Source organism: Manis javanica, chromosome 2, assembly GCF_040802235.1.
Source record: "Manis javanica isolate MJ-LG chromosome 2, MJ_LKY, whole genome shotgun sequence".
NCBI lineage: Eukaryota > Metazoa > Chordata > Mammalia > Pholidota > Manidae > Manis > Manis javanica.
This window is the reverse complement of record NC_133157.1, coordinates 172,920,699-172,947,267: the sequence shown is the minus strand read 5'-3', so window position 1 is coordinate 172,947,267 and position 26,569 is coordinate 172,920,699. Positions and strand designations below refer to the sequence as shown.

The 26,569-nt window shown below is 37.9% G+C and overlaps 1 protein-coding gene across 1 annotated transcript in view; it reads right to left on the bottom strand.

The window, feature by feature from the left end:
* LOC118967832 (cyclic nucleotide-binding domain-containing protein 1) overlaps positions 1 to 26,569 on the bottom strand; it is a 311,803-nt gene that overhangs the window by 257,908 nt on the left and 27,326 nt on the right. The window contains exon 3 of the mRNA XM_073220440.1: positions 25,958 to 26,151. Coding sequence (XP_073076541.1) covers positions 25,958 to 26,151 — 194 coding nt within the window. The remainder of the gene's footprint in view (positions 1 to 25,957; positions 26,152 to 26,569) is intronic.

The following is a 26,569-nucleotide window of genomic DNA, read 5'->3' as shown; positions in this document are numbered from 1 at the left end:
TCTCTATTGACCAGGCTGCAGTAGAAGACAGGGCTCCACCCAACCTCTCTGGTCCAGATAAACCCTTGCACCCCCTTGTAATTACCTATTGATATGTAGATGACTAATTCTATCCACCCCTTGGAAACACCTATTGATACGCAGGTGCACTAAAGCCAGGCAAGAGATTCTGGAAATACTGCAATTTTACCCACACAGACTTAACACCATAGACCAACTGGACCTAATAAACATGTGGAACATTCCCACCAACAGCAAAAGACTATAATTTCTTCCCAATTGCACAAAGAATATTGCCCAGGATAGACCACATGTTAGGTCACAAAAAAATTCCTTCTTTCTTTATTTTTTTAAATTAAGGTATCATTGATAGACAATGTTATGAAGGTTTCACATGAGCAACCTTGTGGTTTCAACATTCACACATTATCAAATCCCCCCACACCCTACTGAAATCACTGTCCATCAGAATAGTAAGATGCTATAGAGTCATTATTTGCCTTCTCCTTGCTATACTGCCTACCCCATGACACACCTATACTGTGTGTGCTATTTATAATGCCCCTTAATCCCTTTCTCCCTCCCTCCTTACCCACACTCCCTGACCCCTTCCTTTTGGTAACCACTAGTCCTTGCAGTCTGTGAGTCTGCTGCTGGTTATTTTTATTTTAAGTATTATTGAGATATAATTGACATACAATAAACTTGTACATATTGAACGTATACAACTTGATGAGTTTGGACATTTGTACATATGATATATGTACCTGTGAAGCCATCACCAGAATATCAAAGTAATAAACATATCCATTACCTCCCAAAATTTCTCTGTGTCCTTTTGTGTATGTATGTGTGTTAAGAACATTTAACATAAGATGTACCCTCTTAACTTTTTAAGTGCATAACACAGTATTGTTGACTATAGCAAGATGTTTTATAAATAGAATCAATGACTTCAGGAAGATAGTATACAAATAATTGAAGTCTGGATAACATGGACCCATTTGTTGAGAAGCTGAATAAACAGTTTTTGGGGAATAATAATATTAGTTTATTGGGTTTGCAGTGCCTGTAGATATCCAAGTGGAGGAGTCCAATAGACCACTAGAATAGTGGAACTGGAGATCAAGAGAAATGACTGGATTAGAAATCTAATTTAGTAATTGAGCTCCTCTTTCAATAATGGTGGACTGAATAATCTGTCCAATCAGTGAGTTGGAGACAACAAAAAATGTTGGAGGAAATACTTTTGCAAATTAAAGAAGTAATAAGACAGTACAATGTGTTCTTTCACATATAGCAACAATACTAGTATTATACACAGCAGTAATAGTATGACTCCATTCAGTTTCCAGGACCTGCTTCCAATGTGTAATAAGTATGTGGGAGGGGGTCTACCCACCCATAACACCAAGCATTCTACCAGCAGGGTGTCCAAGAACTCAACCCAGTTCTGACGCTATCTGCCCAGAGACAGCACCAGATTACCCAGGATGAGGGCTCCATCCTAAAAGACTGCCCTCCACCCACCACTCAAGATGCCCATCGCGAGATGCCAGTCGCAAGTTACCTGTGCTTCTGACCGACAAGCTACAGATAGGAGGTTCCAGTGACCTCCCCCTTAGGTTTGATAACTTTGCTAGAATCCCTTAGGCTCATACAACTCAGGAAAACACTCACATTTACCAGTTTAATAAAGGCTACCATAAAGAGTACAAGTTAACAGCAGATGAAGAGATATATAAGGCAAAGTCCCAAGTAAAGGAACTTGTATCCTCGTGGAGCTTGGGGCCTGGCTCGGTGGCACATGGAGGCACTCTGGTTCAGAAAGCATAAAAGCTCTCCCTGACTGAGAAGCAGGATCCAAGAGAGCAGAGGGCAATAAGCACTACTCAGGGGTTTTTGTGAGGGCTTCACCACATAGTCATAATTGACTAATTATTGGCCATTGGCTGACTTCAGCCTCCAGCCCCTGCCCTTGGGTGGGGTCCAAAAGTCTCTCATTAACATGACAAGATACCCATTTTACCTTTAAGACTCTACAGTGTTTTCAGGAACTGTGGATGCAGAAAAAATATACCTAAAAAGTAGATATCTGATCATATGAACTACCATATCTATATTTCTTATGACTCATTATATCACAGACAGTGAGGAATGACTGGTGTGAGAGCATGAAAGGATAGGAAAGCAGAGAGGTGAGACCAACAGTTGGACTGCTTTTCCCCTAGGGTCATTAGGTGATCCAGAATTGATGAAAAAAAACAGGCTGTGTGGAGCAAGTGAGTCCACAATTTGAGTTCAAATGTCCCCAAAGGTGAGAACCCTAGTAAACTACCTTACTGTTTTGTGTTAGGATCCTAAAAGGCTGCACTCCTAGGGAAAAGCTGGAGTAGGTTGAACCAGAAATAAATGGAAAACCCAGACTAAACATATTGAAAAAACAAAATTAATAACCAATTGATGGGTTTAACATCAAGTTAGAACTGACTGGGGAGTGAGTAATGAATTGGAAGAAAAGACAGAAGAAAATGCCCAGAATGAAGCATGGATAGAAAGGAATGAAAATAAAAAGAGAGGGCTAGAGAGTACATGGTACTGTGAGAATTTGACATACCCTTATTCACCCAGGAAGGAGAGAATAATTGGCTAAAAGCAATATTGAAGAGATAACTGGCTGAGAAATTTTTCTTTTTATTACGGTATCATTGATACACACTCTTATGAAGGTTTCACAAGAAAAACAAAGTGATTATTACATTCACCCTTGCTATTGAGTCCCCCCCCATAACCCATTGTAGTCAATGTCCATCAGTGTAGTAAGATACCACAGAGTCCCTATTTGTCTTCTCTGAGCTACACTGTCTTCCCCGTGAATCCATACACACCATGTGCACCAATCATGATACCCCACAATCCCCTTCTCCTTCCCTCCTCAAGCACCTTCCCCCACCCCTCCCCTTTGGTAACTGCTGTCTCTTCTTGGAGTCTGTGAGTCTGCTGCTATTTTGTTCCTTCAGTTTTGCTTTGTTGTTATACTCCACAAATGAGGGAAATCATTTAGTACTTGTCTTTCTCCACCTGGCTGATTTCACTGAGCATAATACCCTCTAGCTCCATCCATGTTGTTGCAAATGGTAGGATTTGTTTTCTTCTTATGGCTGAATAATATTCCATTGTGTATGTGTACCACATCTCTTTATCCATTCATCTACTGATGGACACTTAGGTTGCTTCCATTTCTTGGCTATTGTAAATAGTGCTGCGATAAACATAGGGGTGTGTATGTCTTTTTGAATTTGGGATCCTGTATTCCTCAGGCAAATTTCTAGGAGTGCAATTCCTGGGTCAAATGGTATTTCTATTTTGTGATTTTTGAGGAGGCTCCATACTGCTTTCCACAATGGTTGAACTAATTTACATGCCCACCAACAGTGTGGGAGGGTTCCCCTTTCTCAGCATCCTTGCTGACATATGTTCCTTGTCTTCTGGATGTTGGCCATCTTAACTGGTATGAGGTGATATCTCATTGTCGTTTTAATTTGAATTTCCCTGATGATTAGCAATGTGGAGCATCTTTTCATGTGCCTGTTGGCCATCTGAATTTCTTCTTTGGGGAGGTATCTGTTCAGATCCTCCACCCATATTTTAATTGGGTTATTTGCTTTTTGGGTGTTGAGGTGTTTGAGCTCTTTATATATTTTGTATGTCAACCCCTTATCTGATATGTCATTTACAAATATATTTTCTCAACTATAAGATGCTTTTTTTTTGTTCTGCTGATGGTGTCCTTTGCTGTACAGGAGCTTTTTAGCATGAAGTAGTCCCATTTGTTCATTTGTGCTTTTTTTCCCCTTGCCTGAGGACATATGTTCAGGAAAAAATTGCTCATGTTTATATTTAAGAGATTTTTGCCTTTGTATTCTTGTAAGAGTTTTAAGGTTTCATGACTTATATTCAGGTATTTGACCCATTTTGAGTTTGTTTTTGTGTATGGAGTTAGAAAATAATCCAGTTTCATTCTCTGACATATAGCTGTCCGGTTTTGCCAACACCAGTTGTTGAAGAGGCTGTCATTTCCCCATTGTATGTCCATGGCTCCCTTATTGTATATTAATAGGGAGTATATGCTTGGTTTATATCTGGGCTTTCTAGTCTGTTCCATTGATCTATGGATCAGTTGTTGAGCCACTACAAAATTATTTTAATTGTGGCTTTTGTAGCAGAGCTTGAAGTTGGGGAACATAATCTCACAGCTTTATTCCTACTTCTAAAAGTTGCTCTGCTATTCAGGGTCTCTGTGGTTCCATATGAATTTTAGAACTATTTGTTCTAGTTCACTGAAGAATGGTGTTGATATTTTGATAGGCATTGTACCAAATCCACAGACTGCCTTAGATAGGATGGCCATTTTGAAAATACTAATTCTTCCTATTCATGAGCATTGTATATATTTCCATTCATTGGTGTCTTCTTCAGTTTCTTTCATGTGTGCCTTATTGTTTTCAGAGTATAGGTTTTTCACCTCCTTGGTTAGGTTTATTTCTAAGTATTTTATTCTTTTTGATGCCATTATAAATAGAATTGTTTTCCTGATTTCTCTTTCTGCTAATTCATCATTACTATAAAGAAATGCCACCAATTTCTGTACATTAATTTGGTATCCTGCAACTTTGCTGAATTCAGTTATTTGTTCTAGTAGTTTTGGGTGGGTTCTTTAGGGTTTTTTAAGTACAATATCATGACATCTGCAAACAGTGAAAGTTTAACTTTTTCCTTACCAATGTGGATGCCTTTTATCTCTTTGTGTTGTCTGATTGGTATGGCTAGGACCTCCAGAACTATGTTGAATAAAAGCAGTGAGAGTGGGCATCCATGTCTTGTTCCCAATCTTAGAGGAAAAGCTTTCAGGTTTTCCCTGTTAAGTATGAAGTTGGCTGTGGGTTTGTCATACATGGCCTTTATTATGTTGAGGTAGTTACCCTCTATATCCATTTTCTTGAGAGTTTCTATCATGGATAGATGTTGAGTTTGAGATGATCATGGAATTTTTGTCTTTCTTTTCGTTGATGTGAATGATGATAATTTTCAAATATTGTAAGCTTCTTGCATCCCTGAAATAAATCTCACTTCATCAAAATGGATGATCTTTTTGATGTATTTTTTAATTCAGTTTACTAATATTTTGTTGAGTATTTTTGCATCCATGTTCATCTGGGATATTGGTCTGTAACTTCCTTTTTTTATGGTGTCTTGGTCTGGTTTTGATATTAGAGTGTTGCTGGTGTCATAGAATGAGTTTGGAAGTATTCCTTCCTCTTCTACTTTTGGAAAACTATGGATTATGGGTAGTAAGTCTTCTCTGGGTGTTTGATTAAATTCAGTGGGGAAGCCATTTGCTCCAGGGGTTTTGTTTTTAGGTAGATTTTTTATTACCAATTCAATTTTAATGCTTGTAATTGGTCTATTCAGATTTTCTGTTTCTTCCTGGGTCAGCTTGGAAGGTGGCATTTTTTTCTAGAAAGTTGTCCATTTCTCCTAGGTTACCAATTTGTTAGCATGATTTTTCACAGTGTTCCTTAATAATTTTTTATTTTTCCTTCTGTAGTGATTTTCCTTTCTCATTTCTGATTCTATTTATGTGTGTTCACTCTCTTTTTTTTCTTAATATCTCTGGGTAGGGGTCTATATATTTTGTTTATTTTGTCAAAGAACCAGCTCCTGGTTTCATTGATTTTTTTCTATTGTTTGAGTCTTCTCCATTTTATTTATTTCTGTTTTAATCTTTGTTGTGTCCCTCCTTCTTCTGACTTTGGGCCCCGTTTGTTCTTCTTTTCCTAGTTTCATTATTTGTGAGTTCTGATTGCTCATTTGGGATTGTTCTGCTTTCTTGAGGCAAGCCTGTAGGGTAAGCCTTTCTTCTTAGAACAGCCATCACTGCATCCCACAGGTTTTGGGGTATTGAGCTGTTTTCATTTGTCTCCATATACTGCTTGATCTGGTTTTATTTGGTCATTGATCCACTGGTTATTTAAGAGAATATTAAACCCCCGTGTGTTTCAGTGCTTTTTTTTTTTTTTTGCATAATTTACTTCTAGCTTCAGACCTTTATGGTCTGAGAAACTGGTTGACACAATTTCAATCCTTCTGAATTTACTAAGGTTCTTTTTATGACCTAATATGTGATTTATTCTTGAAAATTTTCCATGTGCACTTGAGAAAAATGTGTACCCTGTTGCTATTGGGTGCAGGTGGAGTGTTCTGTAGATGTCTGTTAAGTTCATCTGTTCTAATTCATTCTTCATTGCCACTGTTCTCCTTATTTTCTGTCTGGCTGAATGTCTTTTGGAGTGAGTGATGTGTTGAAGTCTCCGAAAATGAATGCATTGCAGTCTATTTCCCCCTTTTGTTTTATATATTTAGGTGCATATTCATAATGTTTATATCCTCTCATTGGACTGACCCTTTTATCATTAAATAATGTTCTTTGTTTTGTTACTTTTTTGTTTTGAAATCTATTTTTTTCTGATATAAGTACTGCTAACTACTGCTTTTTTCTCCCTCTTATTGCATGAAATATCTTTTTCCATCCCTTTACTTTTGGTCTATGTATGCTTTTGGGCTTGAAGTGAGTCTCTTGTCGGCAGCATATAAATGGGTCTTTTTTATCCATTCTGTAATTTTATCCAACTGATTGTACATTCAGTTCATTTACATTCAGGGTGATTATCAATAGATATGTACTTATTGCCATTGCAGGCTTTAGATTCATGATTACCAAAGGTTCAAGGGCAGCTTCTTTACTATCTAACAGTCTAACTTAATTGCTTTATTATGCTATTTCAAACACAATCTACGTGTTCTGTTTTTTCCCTCCCTTCTTTTTTTGCCTCCTCCACTCTTTATGTACTAGGTGTCATATTTTGTACTCTTTGTGTATCCCTTGACTGACTTTGTGTGTAGTTGATTTAATTTTGTATTTGCTTAGTAATTAATTGGTTTACTTCCTTTGCTGTGGTTTTATTTTCTCTGGTGGCAGCTATTTAGCCTTAGAAGCACTTCCATTTAGAGCAGTCCCTTTAAAATATACTGTAGAGACAATTTGTGGGAGGTTAATTTCCTCAACTTTTGCTTATCTGGAAATGGTTTAATCCCTCCTTCAAATTTAAATGACAGTCTTTCCAGGTAGAGCATTCTTGGTTTGTGGCCCTTCTGTTTCATTGTATTAAATATATCATGCTACTCACTTCTGCCTGTAAGGTTTCTGCTGAGAAGTCTGATGATAGCCTGATGGGCCTTCCTTTATACATGACCTTTTTTCTCTCTCTGGCTGCTTTTAATTCTCTCTCTTTATCCTTGATCTTTGTCACTTTAATTATATATCTTGGTGTTGCCTTCCTAGTGTTCCTTGTACTGGAAGACCTGTGCACTTCCATGGCCTGAGAGACTATTTCCTCCCCCAGGTTGGGGAAGTTCTCAGCAATTAATTATTTCCTGAAAAAGACTTTTTAATCACTTTTTTTCTCTTTTTCTTCTTCTGGTACCCCTATAATGCAAGTATTGTTGCATTTGGATGGGTTGCATAGTTCTCTCATTATTCTTTAATATCTAGATATTCTTTTCCTTCTCTGTGTGCCTCAGTTTTTTTGATTTTCTGCTCTCTAATTTCTATTTCATTTACTGTCTACCTCATCTAATCTACTTTAAGCCCCTCCATTGTATGTCTCATTTGAGATACTGTATTTTTCAAAATTTCTCTCTTTATTGAAATCCTCCCTGAGATCTTAACTCTTTTTTGTATCTCCATGAGCACATTTTTGTTTTTTATTTTGAAATCTTTATCATGAATATTGGTGATTTCTGTTTCACTTAGCCCCCTTTCTGGCATCTGCTGAATTTTTGTTTGTACAAATTTTTTTTTGCCATTTCATTTTTCTAGTGATTCCTATGGATTAATAACTTAGTATAGGCAGTGCTCAGAGGCTTTAATCTCTGGAGCTGCCCAGCACATGGACAATTGTGGGGTCACAGGTGAGTGGCACCCACACCTTCTGGGAGGTAAGAGCTCTTTCCTGTCTGGTCAGCTGCAGTGTCTTCATCCACTGCCAGGTCCAGTGGGCTGAGCATGTAGTGAGGAGCCTCTGCGTTATGCCCCTGTAGCCTCCATAGTTGGGACCACTGTTCAGATTGCCTGGCACAATAGCAGGGTCAGCAGGTATGCAGACTGGTGCCCGCTGGAAGAAAAGAGCTGCAGACTGCATATCGCAGTGGGGCACCTCGAGGCTACATTGCCAACCAGGAGATGAAGAGATTAAAACTCCTGAAAGTTCAAAACCTGCTGGGCTGAGTGTGCCAAGATGATTTGTCCACCTGCCCTTTCTCTTGAGCAGCAAGCTCTGTGTAATCTTTGCCCCTTTAGGACCTCTCTTGCTGTTGGGAATTCTTTCAAAGTGACTGCCTTTCTTTTGTCCTGGAGCAGTCAGTTGTGCCATACCTATTCTCCACAAGCATCTGGAATCTCAGTCTGAGTATTCTGCTTGTCTTTGATTTCCAACCCCACTAATCTCCAGAGCACCATGTAATGTGCATTCATGTTCCTGGAGCATATATCCAGGGCTGGGTGTTTAGCAGTCCTGGTCTTCTACTCCTTCCCTGCTCCATTTCTCTTACTCCCACCAGTGAGCTGTGGTGGGGAGAGGGCTTGGGTCCTGCCAGATCGTGGCTTTGCTACTTCACCCTTTTCTTTGAGGTCTTCTCTTTTCCCCAGATGTAGGCAGTCTGTTCTTCAGTCTTCAGGTTACTCTTTCAAAATTAGTTGTATCTGCTGTATTTTTGTGTTACATGTGGTTTTGGGAGGAGGTTTCTGCCTCACTTCTCATACCATCATCTTCCCCCCGTTTACATATAACATAACAGTTTTTAATAAATGTGAGATTAAAATCATTCCAAGTATATTTTCAAAAACAATAGAATGAAAATAAAAACCAATAACAATAAGAAAATGATAAAAAAAAGTAAGGGAAAGAAAATAAGGAACATGGGTCAAATGAGAAATAAAAAGGAAATTTTAAAAAAGTCTCCACACAAAAAGAAGAAAGCACCATTTACCAACCTTAAGCTATGCAGCAAAAGCAGTTTATATGATAAACAATTGTATTAAAAATATTTCAAATAAATTAACTTTACATATTGAGGAACTGGAATAAGAACAAAATAAGTCCAGTTAGCAGAAGGAAGAAAATAATAAAGACTTTAGCAGAAATAAATTGAATACAAAATAGAAAAATAGAAAAAATAAAACTAAAATGTTTTTATAGATAAAATTGACAAACTCAGCCTAAAAAAAGTCTTGAACAAATAAAATCAGAGATGAAATAAGACATATTACAAAAGATGTTTCAGAAATAAAAAAGATCATAGAAGACTAATATGAATAATTTTACATCAACAAACTGGATAAATTCCTAGAAACATACATCCCACCAAAAGTAAATAAAAAAGAAACAGAAGCCTGAGATGAAAAACAAACAAGTTAATTAAATCAATAATCAATGACTTCACAAGTAATTAAACCAATCATTCAAAGAAGGCTCAATACCAAAACATCTCAAACTCTTTCGAAAACAAAACAGGAGAAGAAGAATCACTTCCAAACTCATTCTATGAAGCCAACATCATCCTGATACCAAAGCCAGACAAAGACACCACAGGAAAAGAAAACTACAGACCAATATGTCTTAGAAACATAGTTGTAAAAATACAAACTGAAAAAATGAATTCAACTACATGCTAAAAGGATTATGCATCACAATTAAGTGAGATCTATTCTTAGGATGCAAGATTGGGTCTGTATTTGTAAATTAATCAATGTGATACACCCCATTAACAGAATTAAAGATAAAAACTGTATGATAAAAAAAACAAAAAACAAACAAAAAAAGCTGTATGATCAGCTCAATACAGAAAAAAATCATTGTACAGATCCAACATCCATTTATAAACACTGAAAAAAATTACTACAGAAGGAATGTACTCAAAACAATAAAGGCCATATGTGAGAAACCCATAGCTAACATCATAATCAATGGAGAAAAAACTGAAAGCTCTTCTTCTAAGATCCAGTACAAGGCAAGAATGCCCACTCTTGCCACTTCTTTTCAAAATAATGAAGTTCTAAAAAGAAAAATTGGAAAGGTAGGCAGATGAGGAGGAGGGGGAGGAGACATGTGTGGTTCAGCCTTGCTAGGACATAATGGACAGGACTGGGAATATTTGAGGACAAGAGGCAGAAATGAAACAGGGTGCTGAAACTCAGTGATGAAAGAGGATTCAAGATGGCAGCATGAGAGGTGAGACAGAGAACTCCTCCCAAAACCACATTTATTACATAAATATAGTTAATACAACTAATTCTAAAAGAGCAACACGAAAGAAGGCTGAACCAGACTGCATATACCTGGTGAACATAGCAGATGTCACGAAACAGGGTAAGGTACAAAAGCCTTGATCCAGTGGGATCCAAGCCCTTCCCCCACTCCAGCTAACCAATGGGAGGAAGAGAAACAGAGCTGCGAGAGAGTGGATGCCTAGGACTGATGAATACCCAGCCCTGGAAATCTGCTTTGGGAGTACAAACATACATTGCATGGTACTCTGGAGATTAGTGGGGTTGGAAAGCTAAGATAGGTGGAATACTTGGAGAGACTGGGATTCCAGCCATTTATGGAGAACACATATCCACATCCAGCTGCTCTGGGACAACAGAAAAGCTGGCAGCCTGAGAGGCTTCATAGCAGCAAGAGGGCTGCTGAAGGGGTAGGGTTTGCACAGAGCTTGCTGTGTGGGAGAAGCAATAGGTAGACAAGGTTATCTGGGCATGCTCTGCCCAGCAGGCTGGGAAGTTTCAGGAGCTTTTGGTGCACTATCACCCTGGCTGGACACTCAGCTCAGAGGCCCCTTACTGTGATAAGAAGCCTGCTGCACATTCCTCCTAGCCTACCAGCACCACCTCACAAACCAGCAGTCCCTGCCCTGGCATCAGGCTAGCCAGTGGGAGGCCTTGCCTATGGAAGCTACAGAAGCAAAGCACAGAGGCTTACACCTGTGTGCTCAGTCCACTGGTTCTGACAGTGGAGACAGGCACTGCCATTGGGAAGCAGGAAACAGCTCTTTCCTCCACACAGACACAAGCACCTCTCCCCTACAACTCCCAAACATCACTCCAGGGCTGAGAAACTCCAGAAACTAAAGATTCTGGGCACTGGAGGGTGCCACATACAAATATGAAATGTCAAAGGAGCCTGGTTCAACAACAATCTTGCAAAAACCAAAAAAAAAGGCCAAATGAAACTGAACTCACCAATCTTCCTGAAAAAGAGTTCAAAATAAAAATCATAAACACACTCATGGAGGTACAGAAAAATATTCAAGAACCCAGGGATAAATTTGGGATGGAGATTCAATCATTAAAAAATTCCATATCTGAAATGAAACATACAATGGAGGGATTTAAAAGCAGATTAGATATAATAGTAGAGATGGTAAATGGAATAGAAATTAGAGAATAGGAATACAAAGAAGCTGAGGCACATCTCTAAGAATGAGAGAATATTTAGATAACTGTGTGAACAATCCAAACAGAACAATATTCACATTATAGGGGTATCAGAATAAGAAGAGAGAGATAAAGGAATAGAAAGTTTCTTGGAGGAGGTAATTGCTGAAAACTTCCCCAGTCTGGGGAAGGAGTTAGTCTCTCAGGCCATGGAGGTACACAGATGTCCCAACACAAGGGACCCAAGGAAGACAACACCAGGACATATAATAATTAAAGTGGCAAAGATCAAGGATAAAGACAGACTTTTCAAAGCAGTTAGAGAGAGAATAAAGACCACATACAAAGGAAAACCCATCCAACTATCATCAGACTTCTCAACAGAAACCTTACAAGCCAGAAGGGAGTGGCATGATATCTTTAATACAATTAAATAGAAGGGCCTCAAACCAAGAATACCCAGCAAGGTGATCATTAAAATTTGGAGGGATTAAACAATATTCAGGTAAGCAAAAGCAGAGAGAATTTACCTCCTACAAACCACCTCAACAGGGCATTTTGGAGGGACTGCTGTAGATGCAAGTATGCCTAAGGCTAAATAGCTGTCACTAGGAGAAATAAAACCACAGCAAAGTAAAACAATTAATTACTAGGCAGATACGAAATCAAATCAACTACCCCCAAAGTCAATCAAGAGATAGACAAAGAGTACAGAATATGATAGCTAATATAGAAAGAAAGGAGGAGGAAGAAAAAGGAGGAAAAAAAAGAACCTTTAGGTTGTATTTGTAATAGCATACTAAATGAGTTATATTAGACTGCTAAATAGTAAAGGATTTACCCTTGAATCTTTGGTAACCATGAATCTAAAGCCTGCAAAGGCAATAAGTACATACTGATTGATAATCACCCTAAATGTAAATGGTCGGAATGCACCAATAAAAAGACTAAGAGTCACTGAATGGATAAAAAACAAGACCTGTCTATATGCTGCCTACAAGAGACTCACTTCAAAACCAAAGACATACACATACTGAAAGTAAAGGGATGGAAAAAGCTATTTCATGCAACTAATAGGGAGAAAAAAGCAGGCATTGCAGTACTTGTATCAGACAAAATAGACTTCAAAACAAAGAAAGTAACAAGAGATAAAGAAGGACATTACATAATGATGAAGGGGTCAGTTCAACAAGAAAATATAACTATTATAAATATCTATGCACCCAACACAAGATTACCTACATATGGGAAACAAATACTAACAGAATTAATGGGGAAAATAGAATGAAATGCACTCATTTTAGGAGACTTCAACACACCATTCACTCCAACAGACAGATCAACCAGACAGAAAATAATTAAGGAGACAGAGGCACTGAACAACGTATTAGAACAGATGGAATTAACAGACATCTACAGAACACTCCATGCAAAAGCAACAGGATACACATTCTTCTCAAGTACACAAGGAACATTTTCAAGAATAGATCATATACTAGGCCACAAAAAGAGCCTCAGTAAATTAAAAAAGATTGAAATTGTACCAACCAACTTCTCAGATCACAAAGGTATGAAACTAGAAATAAAGTGCACAAAGAAAATGAACAAGCCCACAAACACATGGAGGCTTAATAACATGCTCCTATATAATCAATGGATCAATGACAAAGTAAAAACAGATCAAGCAATATATGGAGACAAATGGACATTTAATTTCCATTTGCAATATATGGAGCAAAATAATTTAACAACGCAAAATTTGTGGGAAGGAGCAAAGGCCATGCTAAGAGGAAAGTATATTGCAAGAAAGTAGAACAAAGCTGTAGGCATTATACTTTCTAATTTCAAACAATACTACAATGCTATAGTAATTAAAACAGTATGGTACTGGAATAAAAACAAGCATATTAATGGAACAGAGTAGAGAGACTAGAAATAAACCCCCACATATCAAGTAAACTAATATTTGACAAGGGTACTAAGAACAATTAAAGTAGAAAGGATAGTCATTCAACAAATAGTACTGGGAAAAGTTATAACCATATGCAGAAAAGTGAAATAGGACCCTTATCTTACACCACTCAGAAAAAGTAACCTGAAATTAAAGACTTAAATGTTTGATCAGATACTGTAAAACTCCTGGAAGGAAACATAGGAAAGAATCTCAATGGCATTGTTCTTACCAATGATTTTATTTTTATATATAATACCAAAAGCACAAGAAATAGAAACAAAAATCAGTAAGTGGGATTCATCAAACTAAAATACTTGTTCATAGCAAAAGAGGCAACCAATAAAATGAAAAGGCAACCCATATAATGTGAGAAAATATTTGTAAACCATATCAGATAAAGGATTAATATCCAAAATATACAGGAACTTAAACAACTCAATAAAAACAAGCAAAATGTATAGTTAAAAAAATGCACAGAAAAAATTAAATAGATATATTTCCAAAGAAGACATACAAATGGTCAACAGGTACATTAGATGCCCAACATCACTAATCATCAGGGAAATGCAAATCAAAACCATAGTGAGAAATCTTCTCACACCTGTTAGAATGGCTATCCTCAAGAAGACAAGTGATAATAAGTGTTGGCAATAATGTAGAGAAAAAGAACTCTGAAACACTGTTGATTGGCCATACAAATTGGTTCAGCCAGTATTAAATTTCCTTAAAAAAATAAGAAATAGAACTAACATATGATCCAGTGATTCCACTTCCCGGTATGTATCCAACAGAAATGAACACAAGATATCAAAGAGATGTCTGGTCTCCCATGTTCACTGCAGCATTATTCACAAAAGCCAAGATATGAAAACAATCAAGTACTTGTCAATAGGTGCATGGAGCAGAATAGTGGGGACAATGAAACAGAATAGAGGGCCCAGAAAGAAATCCATACTTTTATGGCCCATTGATCTTCCACAAGAGTACCAAAAACACACAATGAGAATTAACAAATGGTGTTGAAAAGAATCATCATTCTTGCAATGATGGAATCTTATATATAAAACCATCTCAAAATGTATTAAAGGCTGAAATGTAAGACCTGAAACCATAAAACTACTAAAAGAAAACTAAAGGAAAAAGCTCCTTGACACTGATTCTGGAAATGTTTTTTTTTTGGATATGACATCAAAAGCTTTGACAACTAATGCAAAAACAGACAACTGAGATTGCATCAAGCTAAAAATTTTCTGCAGAGTAAAGAAAACAATCAAGAGTGAAAAGCAACCTATGGAATAGAAGAAAATATTTGTAGATCATATATCTGATGGGGTTAATACCCAAAACATATTAGAAACTCAATCAATAGTGAAGAGACAAACAACCCAATTAAAAAGTGGAAAGATCTGGGGCGGAGCCAGGATGGCGGCGTGAGTAGAGCAGTGGAAATCTCCTCCCAAAAACACATAGATGTATGAAAATATAACAAAGAAAACTCTTCCTAAAACAGAGACCAGAGGACACAGGACAACATCCAGACCACATCCACACCTGCAAGAACCCAGCGCCTTGCGAAGGGGGTAAGATACAAGCCCCAGGATGGAGGGATCCGAGCGCCCCTCCCCCTGGATCCTGGCGGGTGGAAAGAAACCAGAGCGGGTTTTTATTTATGGCGAGTGCTTTTTGGAAGCCTTAAAGGGACAGGGACCCTGATGCTAGGGAGGCAGAGCAGCAGGACCGGAGAGCGGGTGCCTGGGACTGGCGCCTGAGGACAAAGAATATCGTGCATTTTTCCCTGCAGGACCGGTGGGCGGGTGCCTGAGACCGGCGCCTGAGGACAGAGGAAATTGCACATTTTTCCCCTTTTTAATTTTTCTCTTTTTGGTGAGTGCTTTTTGGAAGCCTTAAAGGGACAGGGACCCTAATACCAGTGAAACAGAGCAGCAAGACTGGTGAGCGGGTGCCTGAGACCGGCGCCTGGGGACAAAGAAAATTGCGCGTTTTTCCCTTTTTTTTATTTATTTATTTTTTTTGGCGAGTGCTTTTTGGAAGCCTTGGAGGGACGTGGACCCCAATACCAGGGAGACAGGGCAGCAAGACTGGTGGGCAGGTGCCTGGGACCAGTGCCTGAGGACAAAGAAAATGGCGCATTTCTCCAGTTTTTTTTCTTTTGGGCAAGTGCTTTTTGGAGGCCTTAGGGGGACAGGGGCTCCAGTGCCAGGGAGGCAGGGCGACAGGGCAGCAGGGCCGGTGAGCAAGTGCCTGGGACTGGCGCCTGGGTAAGGAGAGGGTCGCGCGTTTCTATCTTTCTTTTTGGCGAGTGTTTTTTTGAGGCCTTGGAGGGACGGGGACCCCAGTGCTAGGGAGGCAGGGCGGCAGGACCGGTGAGCGGGTGCCTGGGACTGGGCCTGAGGACAAAAAAAATCGCGTGTTTTTTCCTTTTTTTTTTTTTTTTTCTGTTTCCTCTCTAATTGTTGCTGTTGTTGTTTTGGTTTGGAAAGTGCTTTTTGGAAGTCTTAAAGGGGCAGGACAGGACACTTAGACCAGAGGCAGGGAATCTGGGGATCTCTGGGCACTCTAACCCCCTAGGCAACAGGGAGCACAGAGGCCCCTTACAGAGATAAATAGCCTCCTGGCCTCTCCCCCTCCAATGGGGCTCCACCATTTTGGAGGAGCAGCCCCAGACAGGCCACGCCCACAGCAAGAGCAGAGATAAACTCTATAGCAAACGGGCAGGTAGCAGAAGCCCTGTCTGCGCACAGCTGACAAGCATAAGCCACTAGAGGTCCTTATTCTCCCAGGAGAGGAAAGCCATAAACCAACAAGAAGGGAAGCTCTTCCAGCGGGCACTGGTACCACATCTGCAAACTATCTCTATCACCATGAAAAGGCAAAACTACAGGCAGACAAAGATCACAGAGACAACACCTGAGAAGGAGACAGACATAACCAGTCCTCCTGAAAAAGAATTCAACATAAAAATCATGAGCATGCTGACAGAGATGCAGAGAAAAATGCAAGACCAATGGGATGAAGTCCGGAGGGAGATCACAGATGGCAGGAAGGAGATCACAGAAGTGAAACAATCCCTGGGAGGATTTATAAGCAGAATGCATAAGATGCAAGAGGCCATTGAAGAAATAGAAGCCAGAGAACAGGAACATATAGAAGCTGACATAGAGAGAGATAAAAGGATCTCCAGGAATGAAACAACACTAAGAGAACTATGTGACCAATCCAAAAGGAATAATATTTGTATTATAGGGGTACGAGAAGAAGAAAAAAGAGGAAAAGGGATAGAAAATCTCTTTGAAGAAATAATTGCTGAAAACTTCCCCAAACTGGGGGAGGAAATAATCGAACAGACCATGGAATTACACAGAACCCCTAACAGAAAGGATCCAAGGAGGACAACACCAAGACATATAATAATTAAAATGGCAAGGATGAAGGACAAGGAAAGAGTTTTAAAGGCAGCTAGAGAGAAAAAGGTCACCTATAAATGAAAACCCATCAGGCTGACATCAGACTTCTCAACAGAAACCCTATAGGCCAGAAGAGAATGGCATGATATACTTAATGCAATGAAACAGAAGGGCCTTGAACCAAGGATACTGTATCCAGCACGACTATCATTTAAATATGATGGTGGGATTAAACAATTCCCAGACAAGCAAAAGCTGAGGGAATTTGCTTCACACAAACCACTTCTACAGGGCATCCTACAGGGACTGCTCTAGAAGGGAGCACTCCTAAAAAGAGCACAGAACAAACACACAACATATGAAGAATGGAGGAGGAGGAATAAGAAGGGAGAGAAGAAAAGAATCTCCAGACAGTGTATATAACAGCTCAGTAAGCGAGCTAAGTTAGGCAGTAAGATACTAAAGAAGCTAACCTTAAACTTTTGGTAATCACGAATCTAAAGCCTGCAATGGCAATAAGTACATATCTCTCAATAGTCACCCTAAATGTAAATGGACTTAATGCACCAATCAAAAGACACAGAGTAATAGAATGGATAAAAAAGCAAGACCCATCTATATGCTGCTTACAAGAAACTCACCTCAAGCCCAAAGACAGGCACAGACTAAAAGTCAAGGGATGGAAAAACATATTTTAGGCAAACAACAGTGAATAGAAAGCAGGGGTTGAAGTACTAATATCAGACAAAATAGACTTCAAAACAAAGAAAGTAACAAGAGATAAAGAAGGATACAACACAATGATAAAGGGCTCAGTCCAACAAGAGGATATAACCATTTTAAATATATATATGCACCCAATACAGGAGCACCAGCATATGTGAAACAAATACTAACAGAACTAAAGAGGGAAATAGACTGTAATGCATTCATTTTAGGAGACTTCAACACACCACTCACCCCAAAGGATAGATCCACCGTGCAGAAAATAAGTAAGGACACACAGGCACTGAACAACACACTAGAACAGATGGACCTAATAGACATCTATAGAACTCTACATCCAAAAGCAACAGGATATACATTCTTCTCAAGTGCACATGGAACATTCTCGAGAATAGACCACATACTAGATCACAAAAAGAGCCTCAGTAAATTCCAAAATATTGAAATTCTACCAACCAATTTTTCAGACCACAACGATATAAAAGTAGAAATAAATTCTACAAAGAAAACAAAAAGGCTCACAAACACATGGAGGCTTAACAACATGATACTAAATAATCAATGGATCAATGAACAAATCAAAATAGAGATCAAGGAATATATAGAAACAAATGACAACAACAACACAAAGCCCTAACTTCTGTGGGACGCAGCGAAAGCAGTCTTAAGAGGAAAGTATATAGCAATCCAGGTACACTTGAAGAAGGAAGAACAATCCCAAATGAATAGTTTAACATCACAATTATCGGAACAGGAAAAAGAAGAACAAATGAGGCCTAAAGTCAGCAGAAGGAGGCACATAATAAAGATCAGAAAAGAAATGAACAAAATTGAGAAGAATAAAACAATAGCAAAAATCAATGAAACCAAGAGCTGGTTCTTTGAGAAAATAAACAAAATAGATAAGCCTCTAGACAAACTTATTAAGAGAAAAAGAGAATCAACACAAATCAACATAATCAGAAATGAGAATGGAAAAATCACGACAGACTCCACAGAAATACAAAGAATTATTAAAGAGTACTATGAAAACCTATATGCCAACAAGCTGGAAAACGTAGAAGAAATGGACAACTTCCTAGAAAAACACAACCACCCAAGACTGACCAAGGAAGAAACACAAAAGTTAAACAAACCAATTACGAGCAAAGAAATTGAAACGGTAATCAAAAAACTACCCAAGAACAAAACCCCGGGGCTGGACGGATTTACCTCAGAATTTTATCAGACACACAGAGAAGACATAATACCCATTCTCCTTAAAGTGTTCCAAAAAATAGAGAAGAGGGAATACTCCCAAACTCATTCTATGAAGCCAACATCACCCTAAAACCAAAACCAGGCAAAGACCCCACCAAAAAAGAAAATTATAGACCAATATCCCTGATGAATGTAGATGCAAAAATACTCAATAAAATATTAGCAAACAGAATTCAACAGTATATCAAAAGGATCATACACCATGACCAAGTGGGATTCATCCCAGGGATGCAAGGATGGTACAACATTCGAAAATCCAACATCATCGACCACATCAACAAAAAGAAACACAAAAACCACATGATCATCTCCACAGATGCTGAAAAAGCATTTGACAAAATTCAACAGCCATTTATGATAAAAACTCTCAGCAAAATGGGAATAGAGGGCAAGTACCTCAACATAATAAAGGCCATATATGATAAACCCACAGCCAGCATTATACTGAACAGCGAGAAGCTGAAAGCATTTCCTCTGAAATCGGGAACAGGACAGGGATGCCCACTCTCCCCACTGTTATTTAACATAGTACTGGAGCTCATAGCCACGGCAATCAGACAAAACAAAGAAATACAAGGAATCCAGATTGGTAAAGAAGAAGTTAAACTGTCACTATTTGCAGATGATATGATACTGTACATAAAAAACCCTAAGGACTCCACTCCAAAACTACTAGAACTGATATCGGAATACAGCAAAGTTGCAGGATACAAAATTAACACACAGAAATCTGTAGCTTTCTTATACACTAACAATGAACCAATAGAAAGAGAAATCAGGAAAACAATTCCATTCACCATTGCATCAAAAAGAATAAAATACCTAGGAATAAACCTAACCAAAGAAGTGAAAGACTTATACCCTGAAAACTACAAGTCACTCTTAAGAGAAATTAAAGGGGACACCAATAAATGGAAACTCATCCCATGCTAATGGCTAGGAAGAATTAATATCGTCAAAATGGCCATCCTGCCCAAAGCAATATACAGATTTGATGCAATCCCTATCAAATTACCAAACACATTCTTCAATGAATTGGAACAAAGAATTCAAAAATTCATATGGAAACACCAAAGACCCCGAAGAGCCAAAGCAATCCTGAAGAAGAAGAATAAAGTAGGGGGGATCTCGCTCCCCAACTTCAAGCTCTACTACAAAGCCATAGTAATCAAGACAATTTGGTACTGGCACAAGAAGAGAGCCACAGACCAGTGGAACAGATTAGAGACTCCAGAAATTAACCCAAACATATATGGTCAATTAGTATTTGATAAAGGAGCCATGGACATACAATGGCAAAATGACAGTCTCTTCAACAGATGGTGCTGGCAAAACTGGACAGCTACATGTAGGAGAATGAAACTGGACCATTGTCTAACCCCATATACAAAGGCAAACTCAAAATGGATCAAAGACCTGAATGTATGTCATGAAACCATTAAACTCTTGGAAAAAAACACAGGCAAAAACCTCTTAGACATAAACATGAGTGACCTCTTCTTGAACATATCTCCCCAGGCAAGGAAAACAACAGCAAAAATGAGCAAGTGGGACTACATTAAGCTGAAAAGCTTCTGTACAGTGAAAGACACCATCAATAGAACAAAAAGGAACATACAGTATGGGAGAATATATTTGAAAATGACAGATCCGATAAAGGCTTGACATCCAGAATATATAAAGAGCTCACATGCCTCAACAAACAAAAAACAAATAACCCAATTAAAAAATGGGCAGAGGAACTGAACAGACAGTTCTCTGAAAAAGAAATACAGATGGCCAACAGACACATGAAAAGATGCTCAACATCACTAATTATCAGAGAAATGCAAATTAAAACTACAATGAGGTATCACCTCACACCAGTAAGGATAGCTGCTATCCAAAAGACAAACAACAACAAATGTTGGCGAGGCTGTGGAAAAAGGGGAACCCTCCTACACTGCTGGTGGGAATGTAAATTAGTTCAACCATTGTGGAAAGCAGTTTGGAGGTTCATCAAAATGCTCAAAACACACCTACCATTTGACCCAGGAATTCCACTCCTAGGAATTTACCCTAAGAACACAGCAATCAAGTTTGAGAAAGACAGATGCACCCCTATGTTTATCGCAGCACTATTTACAATAGCCAAGAATTGGAAGCAACCTAAATGTCCATCGGTAGATGAATGGATAAAGAAGATGTGGTACATATACACAATGGAATACTACTCAGCCATAAGAAGTGGAAAAATCCAACCATTTGCAGCAACATGGATGGAGATGGAGAGTATTATCCTCAGTGAAATAAGCCAAGTGGAGAAAGAGAAATACCAAATGATTTCACTCATCTGAGGAGTATAAGAACAAAGGAAAAACTGAAGGAACAAAACAGCAGCGGGATTACAGAACCCAAAAATGGACTAACAGGTACCAAAGGGAAAGGAACTGGGAAGGATGGGTGGGCAGGGAGGGATAAGGGGGGGGGGGAGAAGAAGGGGGGAATTAAGATTAGCATGCATGGTGGGGAGGGAGAAAGGGGAGGGTGGGCTGTACAACACAGAGAGGACAAGTAGTGATTCTATAACATTTTGCTAAGCTGATGGACAGAAACTGTAATGTGGTTGTTAGGGGGAACCTGATATAGGGGAGAGCATAGTAAACATAGTATTCTTCATGTAAGTGTAGATTAAAGATTAAAAAAACAAAAAAAGAAAAGAAAGAAAGAAAGGAAAGAAGAAAAGGAAGAAAAGAAAGAAAGAAAGAAAGAAAGAAAGAAAGAAAGAAAGAAAGAAAGAAAGAAAGAAAGAAAGAAAGAAAGAAAGAAAGGAAAGAAAGAAAGAAAGAAAGAAAGAAAGAAAGAAAGAAAGAAAGAAAGAAAGAAAGAAATGAAGGAAGGAAGGAAGGAAGGAAGGAAGAAAGGAAGGAAGGAACGAAGGAAGGAAGGAAGGAAGGAAGGAAGGAAGTAAGGAAGGAAGGAAGGAAGGAAGGAAGGAAGGAAGGAAGGAAGGAAGGAAGGAAGAAAGAAAGGAAAGAAGAAAGAAAGAAAAGAAAGAAAGAAAGAAAAAGGGGGATTACTCCTTGACAGGATAAAACTATTGGTAAATCAAAGATCAATGCATGCTTTAAATATCCTTAATGTTGATCACTTAAAGGGTGTCAGATGATCAGCTATGGAGGTACTCTTTTCTGATAATATTCCTTTCTCTTAATAAAAAAAAAAAAGCAGTTCCTATGTGCTGACCTCCAACAAGTTCTGCGCAGTGGTATAGAGGGCATGTCAAAGTGTGGGCAAAGGGTCTGTTTGTTTCTATGCAGAAGATCAAGGCCTAGCTTGGATACCCAGAAAATGAACTAAGATACGATATGAGGAGGAGCTTCCGGCATCAGCACTCTCTGGAGGAGTTGTGCCAGGGGGATGATCATCAAAGAGCCTCCACGGGGATCTGGGCGATGCTGCAGTTGTGGCTGCATCCACCCCACTGTTTCCTGGACTTGCCATTGGAATGAGGAGGGAGATGTCTAGGCTGGCATGTGCATACAGTGAGACAACGAATTTGAGTGGATCTGTATTGTTGGAACTCAACCAGGAGTTGGGAGGGGTGCAAGTTGTAGCACTCCAAAATCTTATGACTATAGACTATCTACAGTTAAAAGAACATATGGGATGTGAACAGATCCCAGAAATGGGCTGCTTTAACTTGTCTTATTTTTCTCAGACTGTTCAAGTACAGTTGGACAATATCCATGATATCATAGACAAATTTTCACGAATGCCTATGGTGCCTAAATGGTTTTCTTGGCTTCACTGGAGATGGATGGTAATTATAGATTTGCTTTGTTTATGTCACCGTATTCCTATTATGTTAATATGTGAGTGCAAATTAGTTGGTAGTTTAAAACCTATACATGCTTAAGGTACTCTACAAGAAGATATGTCAAAGAAATAATCAATCCTCCCATGTTTTCTTCCATATGCTACCTCTATAGCTTTTCTTCTTCCTTCCTAATTATAATCCTTAAATAGAATTCGTGCCTCATATCGAATTTACCGAGTATCATAATTCCTCCAGGTGGTAAAGATACCTCGAGACAAGTGCTGGGCATAGAAGCCACAGGGCATAAATCTGCAAAGAAGTAAAAAGCTAACCTTTTCAAACAGTATGGCTTCTCTCTCACTTACCAACTTTACATTTCCCTGTATGGCCCCGGAAGATGACTGGTTAGCCAGACACGGGTAAGATTCCTCAAGGGAGGAACAACCTAAGACAGTCACAGTCGCAGGGGGGGCATCAGGTGAGAAATTGGGGATCAACAGAGGTGAGGCTCAGAACCTCACCCCCCCTATTTTGAGAGAAATCTTCTGCATTCGTGGATGTTTTGCTGCCCTTGTCTAGCTTGAATTAATACTTAGTCCATAGGCACACACCTGTAAGAGTGCCCTCTTACAGAACTAAACTATATTTTCTACCTTTATCTTGCATCTACCTACCACTTCAGCATTTTATTAAAAATAAAAATAATAATAATAATAAAGGGAGAAATGTGGGATCAACATATAAATCAAGTATAAAAATCAAATGAATATTCATATTTGACCTGATTGTTTATAGTTCATAATGCGTGATCAAAACCTAAAGTTTCTGTGATCAATGCCCTTGTACTGTTCTCCATGTAAGAATTTATTCACTATGTAAGAATTCATTCACCATGTAAGAACTTGTTCGTTATGCTTCAGAAGATTGGAGACTGACAAGAATTAGGCTTGAGATGGATTAATGATTGTACATTGAGCATTGACCCCCCTATACAGAATTTTATTGTTGTTAACAACCATTTGATCAAAAAATATGAGAGATGCCCTCTCAAAAAAAGAAAAAAAACCAAATCTCCTGAATTACATTAGGAAACCAGCTGAGGCTGAAACATTGTCACTAGTAAGACCCCTATTTACTGTGAGATATTTGTATAATTGGTACTTTATGGGATCAAACTCTTCTCTGTTTATTATTAAACTAATGCATTTAAAAAAAAAGTGGAAAGATCTAAATAAATATTTCTTAAAAGGAAACACACAAATGATTAACAGGTATATGAAAAGGTGCTCAACATCATTAATCTTCAAGTAAATGCAAATCCAAAATAAAATGGGGTATTTCTTCACATCTGTTAGAACAGCTATCATCAAAAACATAAAAGGTAAGTGTTGACAGATGTGAAGAAAAGGGAATCCTTGTACACCACTGGTGAAAATGTTAATTGAAAACAGTATTGAGTTTCTGCCAGAAAACTAAAAATAGAACTACTATAAAATCCAGCAATCCCACTTTTATATAGACATATAAAGAAATAAAGTGACTATCTTAAAGAGATATCTGCATTTCCATGTTTCTTGCTCTATTATTCCCAATAGACAAGATATATATATTATATACACACATGCACAAATACAATGGGATATTATTCAGTTTTAAAAAGAAGGAAATCCTGCCAATTGTGTAAACATGGATGAACCTAGAGGACATTATGCTAAGTGAAATAAACCAGACTTGGAAAAACAAAATATTTTATGATCTCCCTTATACGTATTATGTAAAATAGTTAAACTCATAGAAGCAGAGTAGAATGTTGGTTACCAGGGGCTAGAGGGTATGGGAAAGGGAGAGATATTAGTCAAAGATTACAAAGTTTCTGTTATGCAAGATGAGTAAATTCTGGAGATCTAACAGCATGATGACTATAATCAACAATATTATATATTTGAAATTTGCTAAGAGAATAGACATTAAATATTTTCATCATACACAAAAAAATGCTAACTATATGAGATGATGGACATATTAATTAGTTTTATTGTGATGATCATTTCACAATGTATACATATAGCAAAACATTGAGATGTACACCTTAATATATATAATTTTTACTTTTTATTTATACCTCAATAACACGAGGGAAAAAAATACTCTATCCCAGGTAGATTGAAAGAGAATGGTGCTGCCCTCATAGACCTAATTCAGGATTCAGAAGTGGTACTCCCATCATATTCTCTCTCATTTCTTGAGTTTTTCCTCAAAAAACAAAAAGATCCTGGAATATTTGAGTTGATTACTACAAAGTTAACCAAGAAGTAGCCCTAAATTTAGCTTCTGTGCCAAATAAGGTTTCTTTTTTTTTTCCTAAGTGGATTAAAATGGCATCAGGTACAAGGCCAATGAGTGGCAAATGCATTCTGTTCCATCCCTCCTAAGAAAGATGATCAGAAACGTCACTCCTCCATGTGTGATCAAGAGCAATATACTTTCATGTTCTTGTGCATTTTTTTTACCCTTGTCTTTCTTGGTTTTATCCATGCTCATTCTTCTTGAACCCAAGAGTATTCCAGATTTTCCTGAGTTTAATCCATAGTGCTAAATATTTTGGCTTTAATTGGTTCTTTGACTCTACTACTCTGAACATCTTGACTACCCTAAAACTAAAACTGTTTTTTTTTAGCCACAGTTCTAGTCAAACCAGATCCGACCCACATGTGAAGTATCTGGAGATCTATAAATAGTTTGAACTTTAATTTTCTGACCAGCTGATAGTCATGAAATATTACATATAAACAAAGGATTTTCTTCAAGTGACACTTTGTAATTGTAATGGAATCAACCCCTTGATTACCTTAGCACTGATCTTGAGAAAAACACGATAAGCACATATCTTTAAATTGTAAAGGCCCTTCATAATCTGTCTTGTCTACCTTTTCTAAAATCACCTGTGCCCTCTCCTTTATCTCAAACTACTCTCCTTCTTTATTCAGTTATCCAGCCACATTTGCTTTGTCTCAGTTATCAAATATATCACAAAACCTCTGCCAATGGGTATCTTGTTAAAGGCATCCTCATCAAAATTTTTAAACAAATCGGAAATTCAATATTAATATCATAAGTTTTATTTTTAAAACATATATTATCTTTAATATTTCAGGACTCACTGAAGATACTTGGATTTAAATATCTGGAAGAGATAAAATTTTACAATGATACACATGGGAAAAACAATTATTTCTTACCACAGAGTCACACGAAGGTACCTCCATCTCAGGAACTAAAGTGTTTTTGAGATCTTCACTGAAAACAGATCTGTGGAAGCTCTGAGGTATGAAAGAGGTTGTTGATGCATTTTCTTTAATCAAATTTTTATACACTTTTTTTTCAGCCCGAGCTAGGCCTTTCAGTATTATATAAAATCCATCATTTCCAATCACTGAAACAAAACAAAGCCAAAAAAGACATACTGTAAACTTTATTTCTCAGACTCTTTGATATAAAAATGACTACACCACCACTTGCTTTGTTTTCAGATTTCTTTTAGTTTATATAGTCATAGTTACTTCAATGTGGCACTTAAGCATTCACAAACGATTTACTCAAATAACAATAAAAACAAAGACGTGTATACACATTTGGAGAATTCTTTCTGACCGTTTTTTATAGTAATTAATCCTCTTTTGGAACTGATAGATTCTAGGAAAGAACCATGGTAACATATTATGATTAATACATTTAAAGCATCATAAGAAAAATAGGACCAGAAAAGCCTTTCAACTTTTTTAAATGCTTACCCACCCTCAAAAATGACATTTTGTCTATTTTACATAAGTAACAATATATGCCTAGTATTA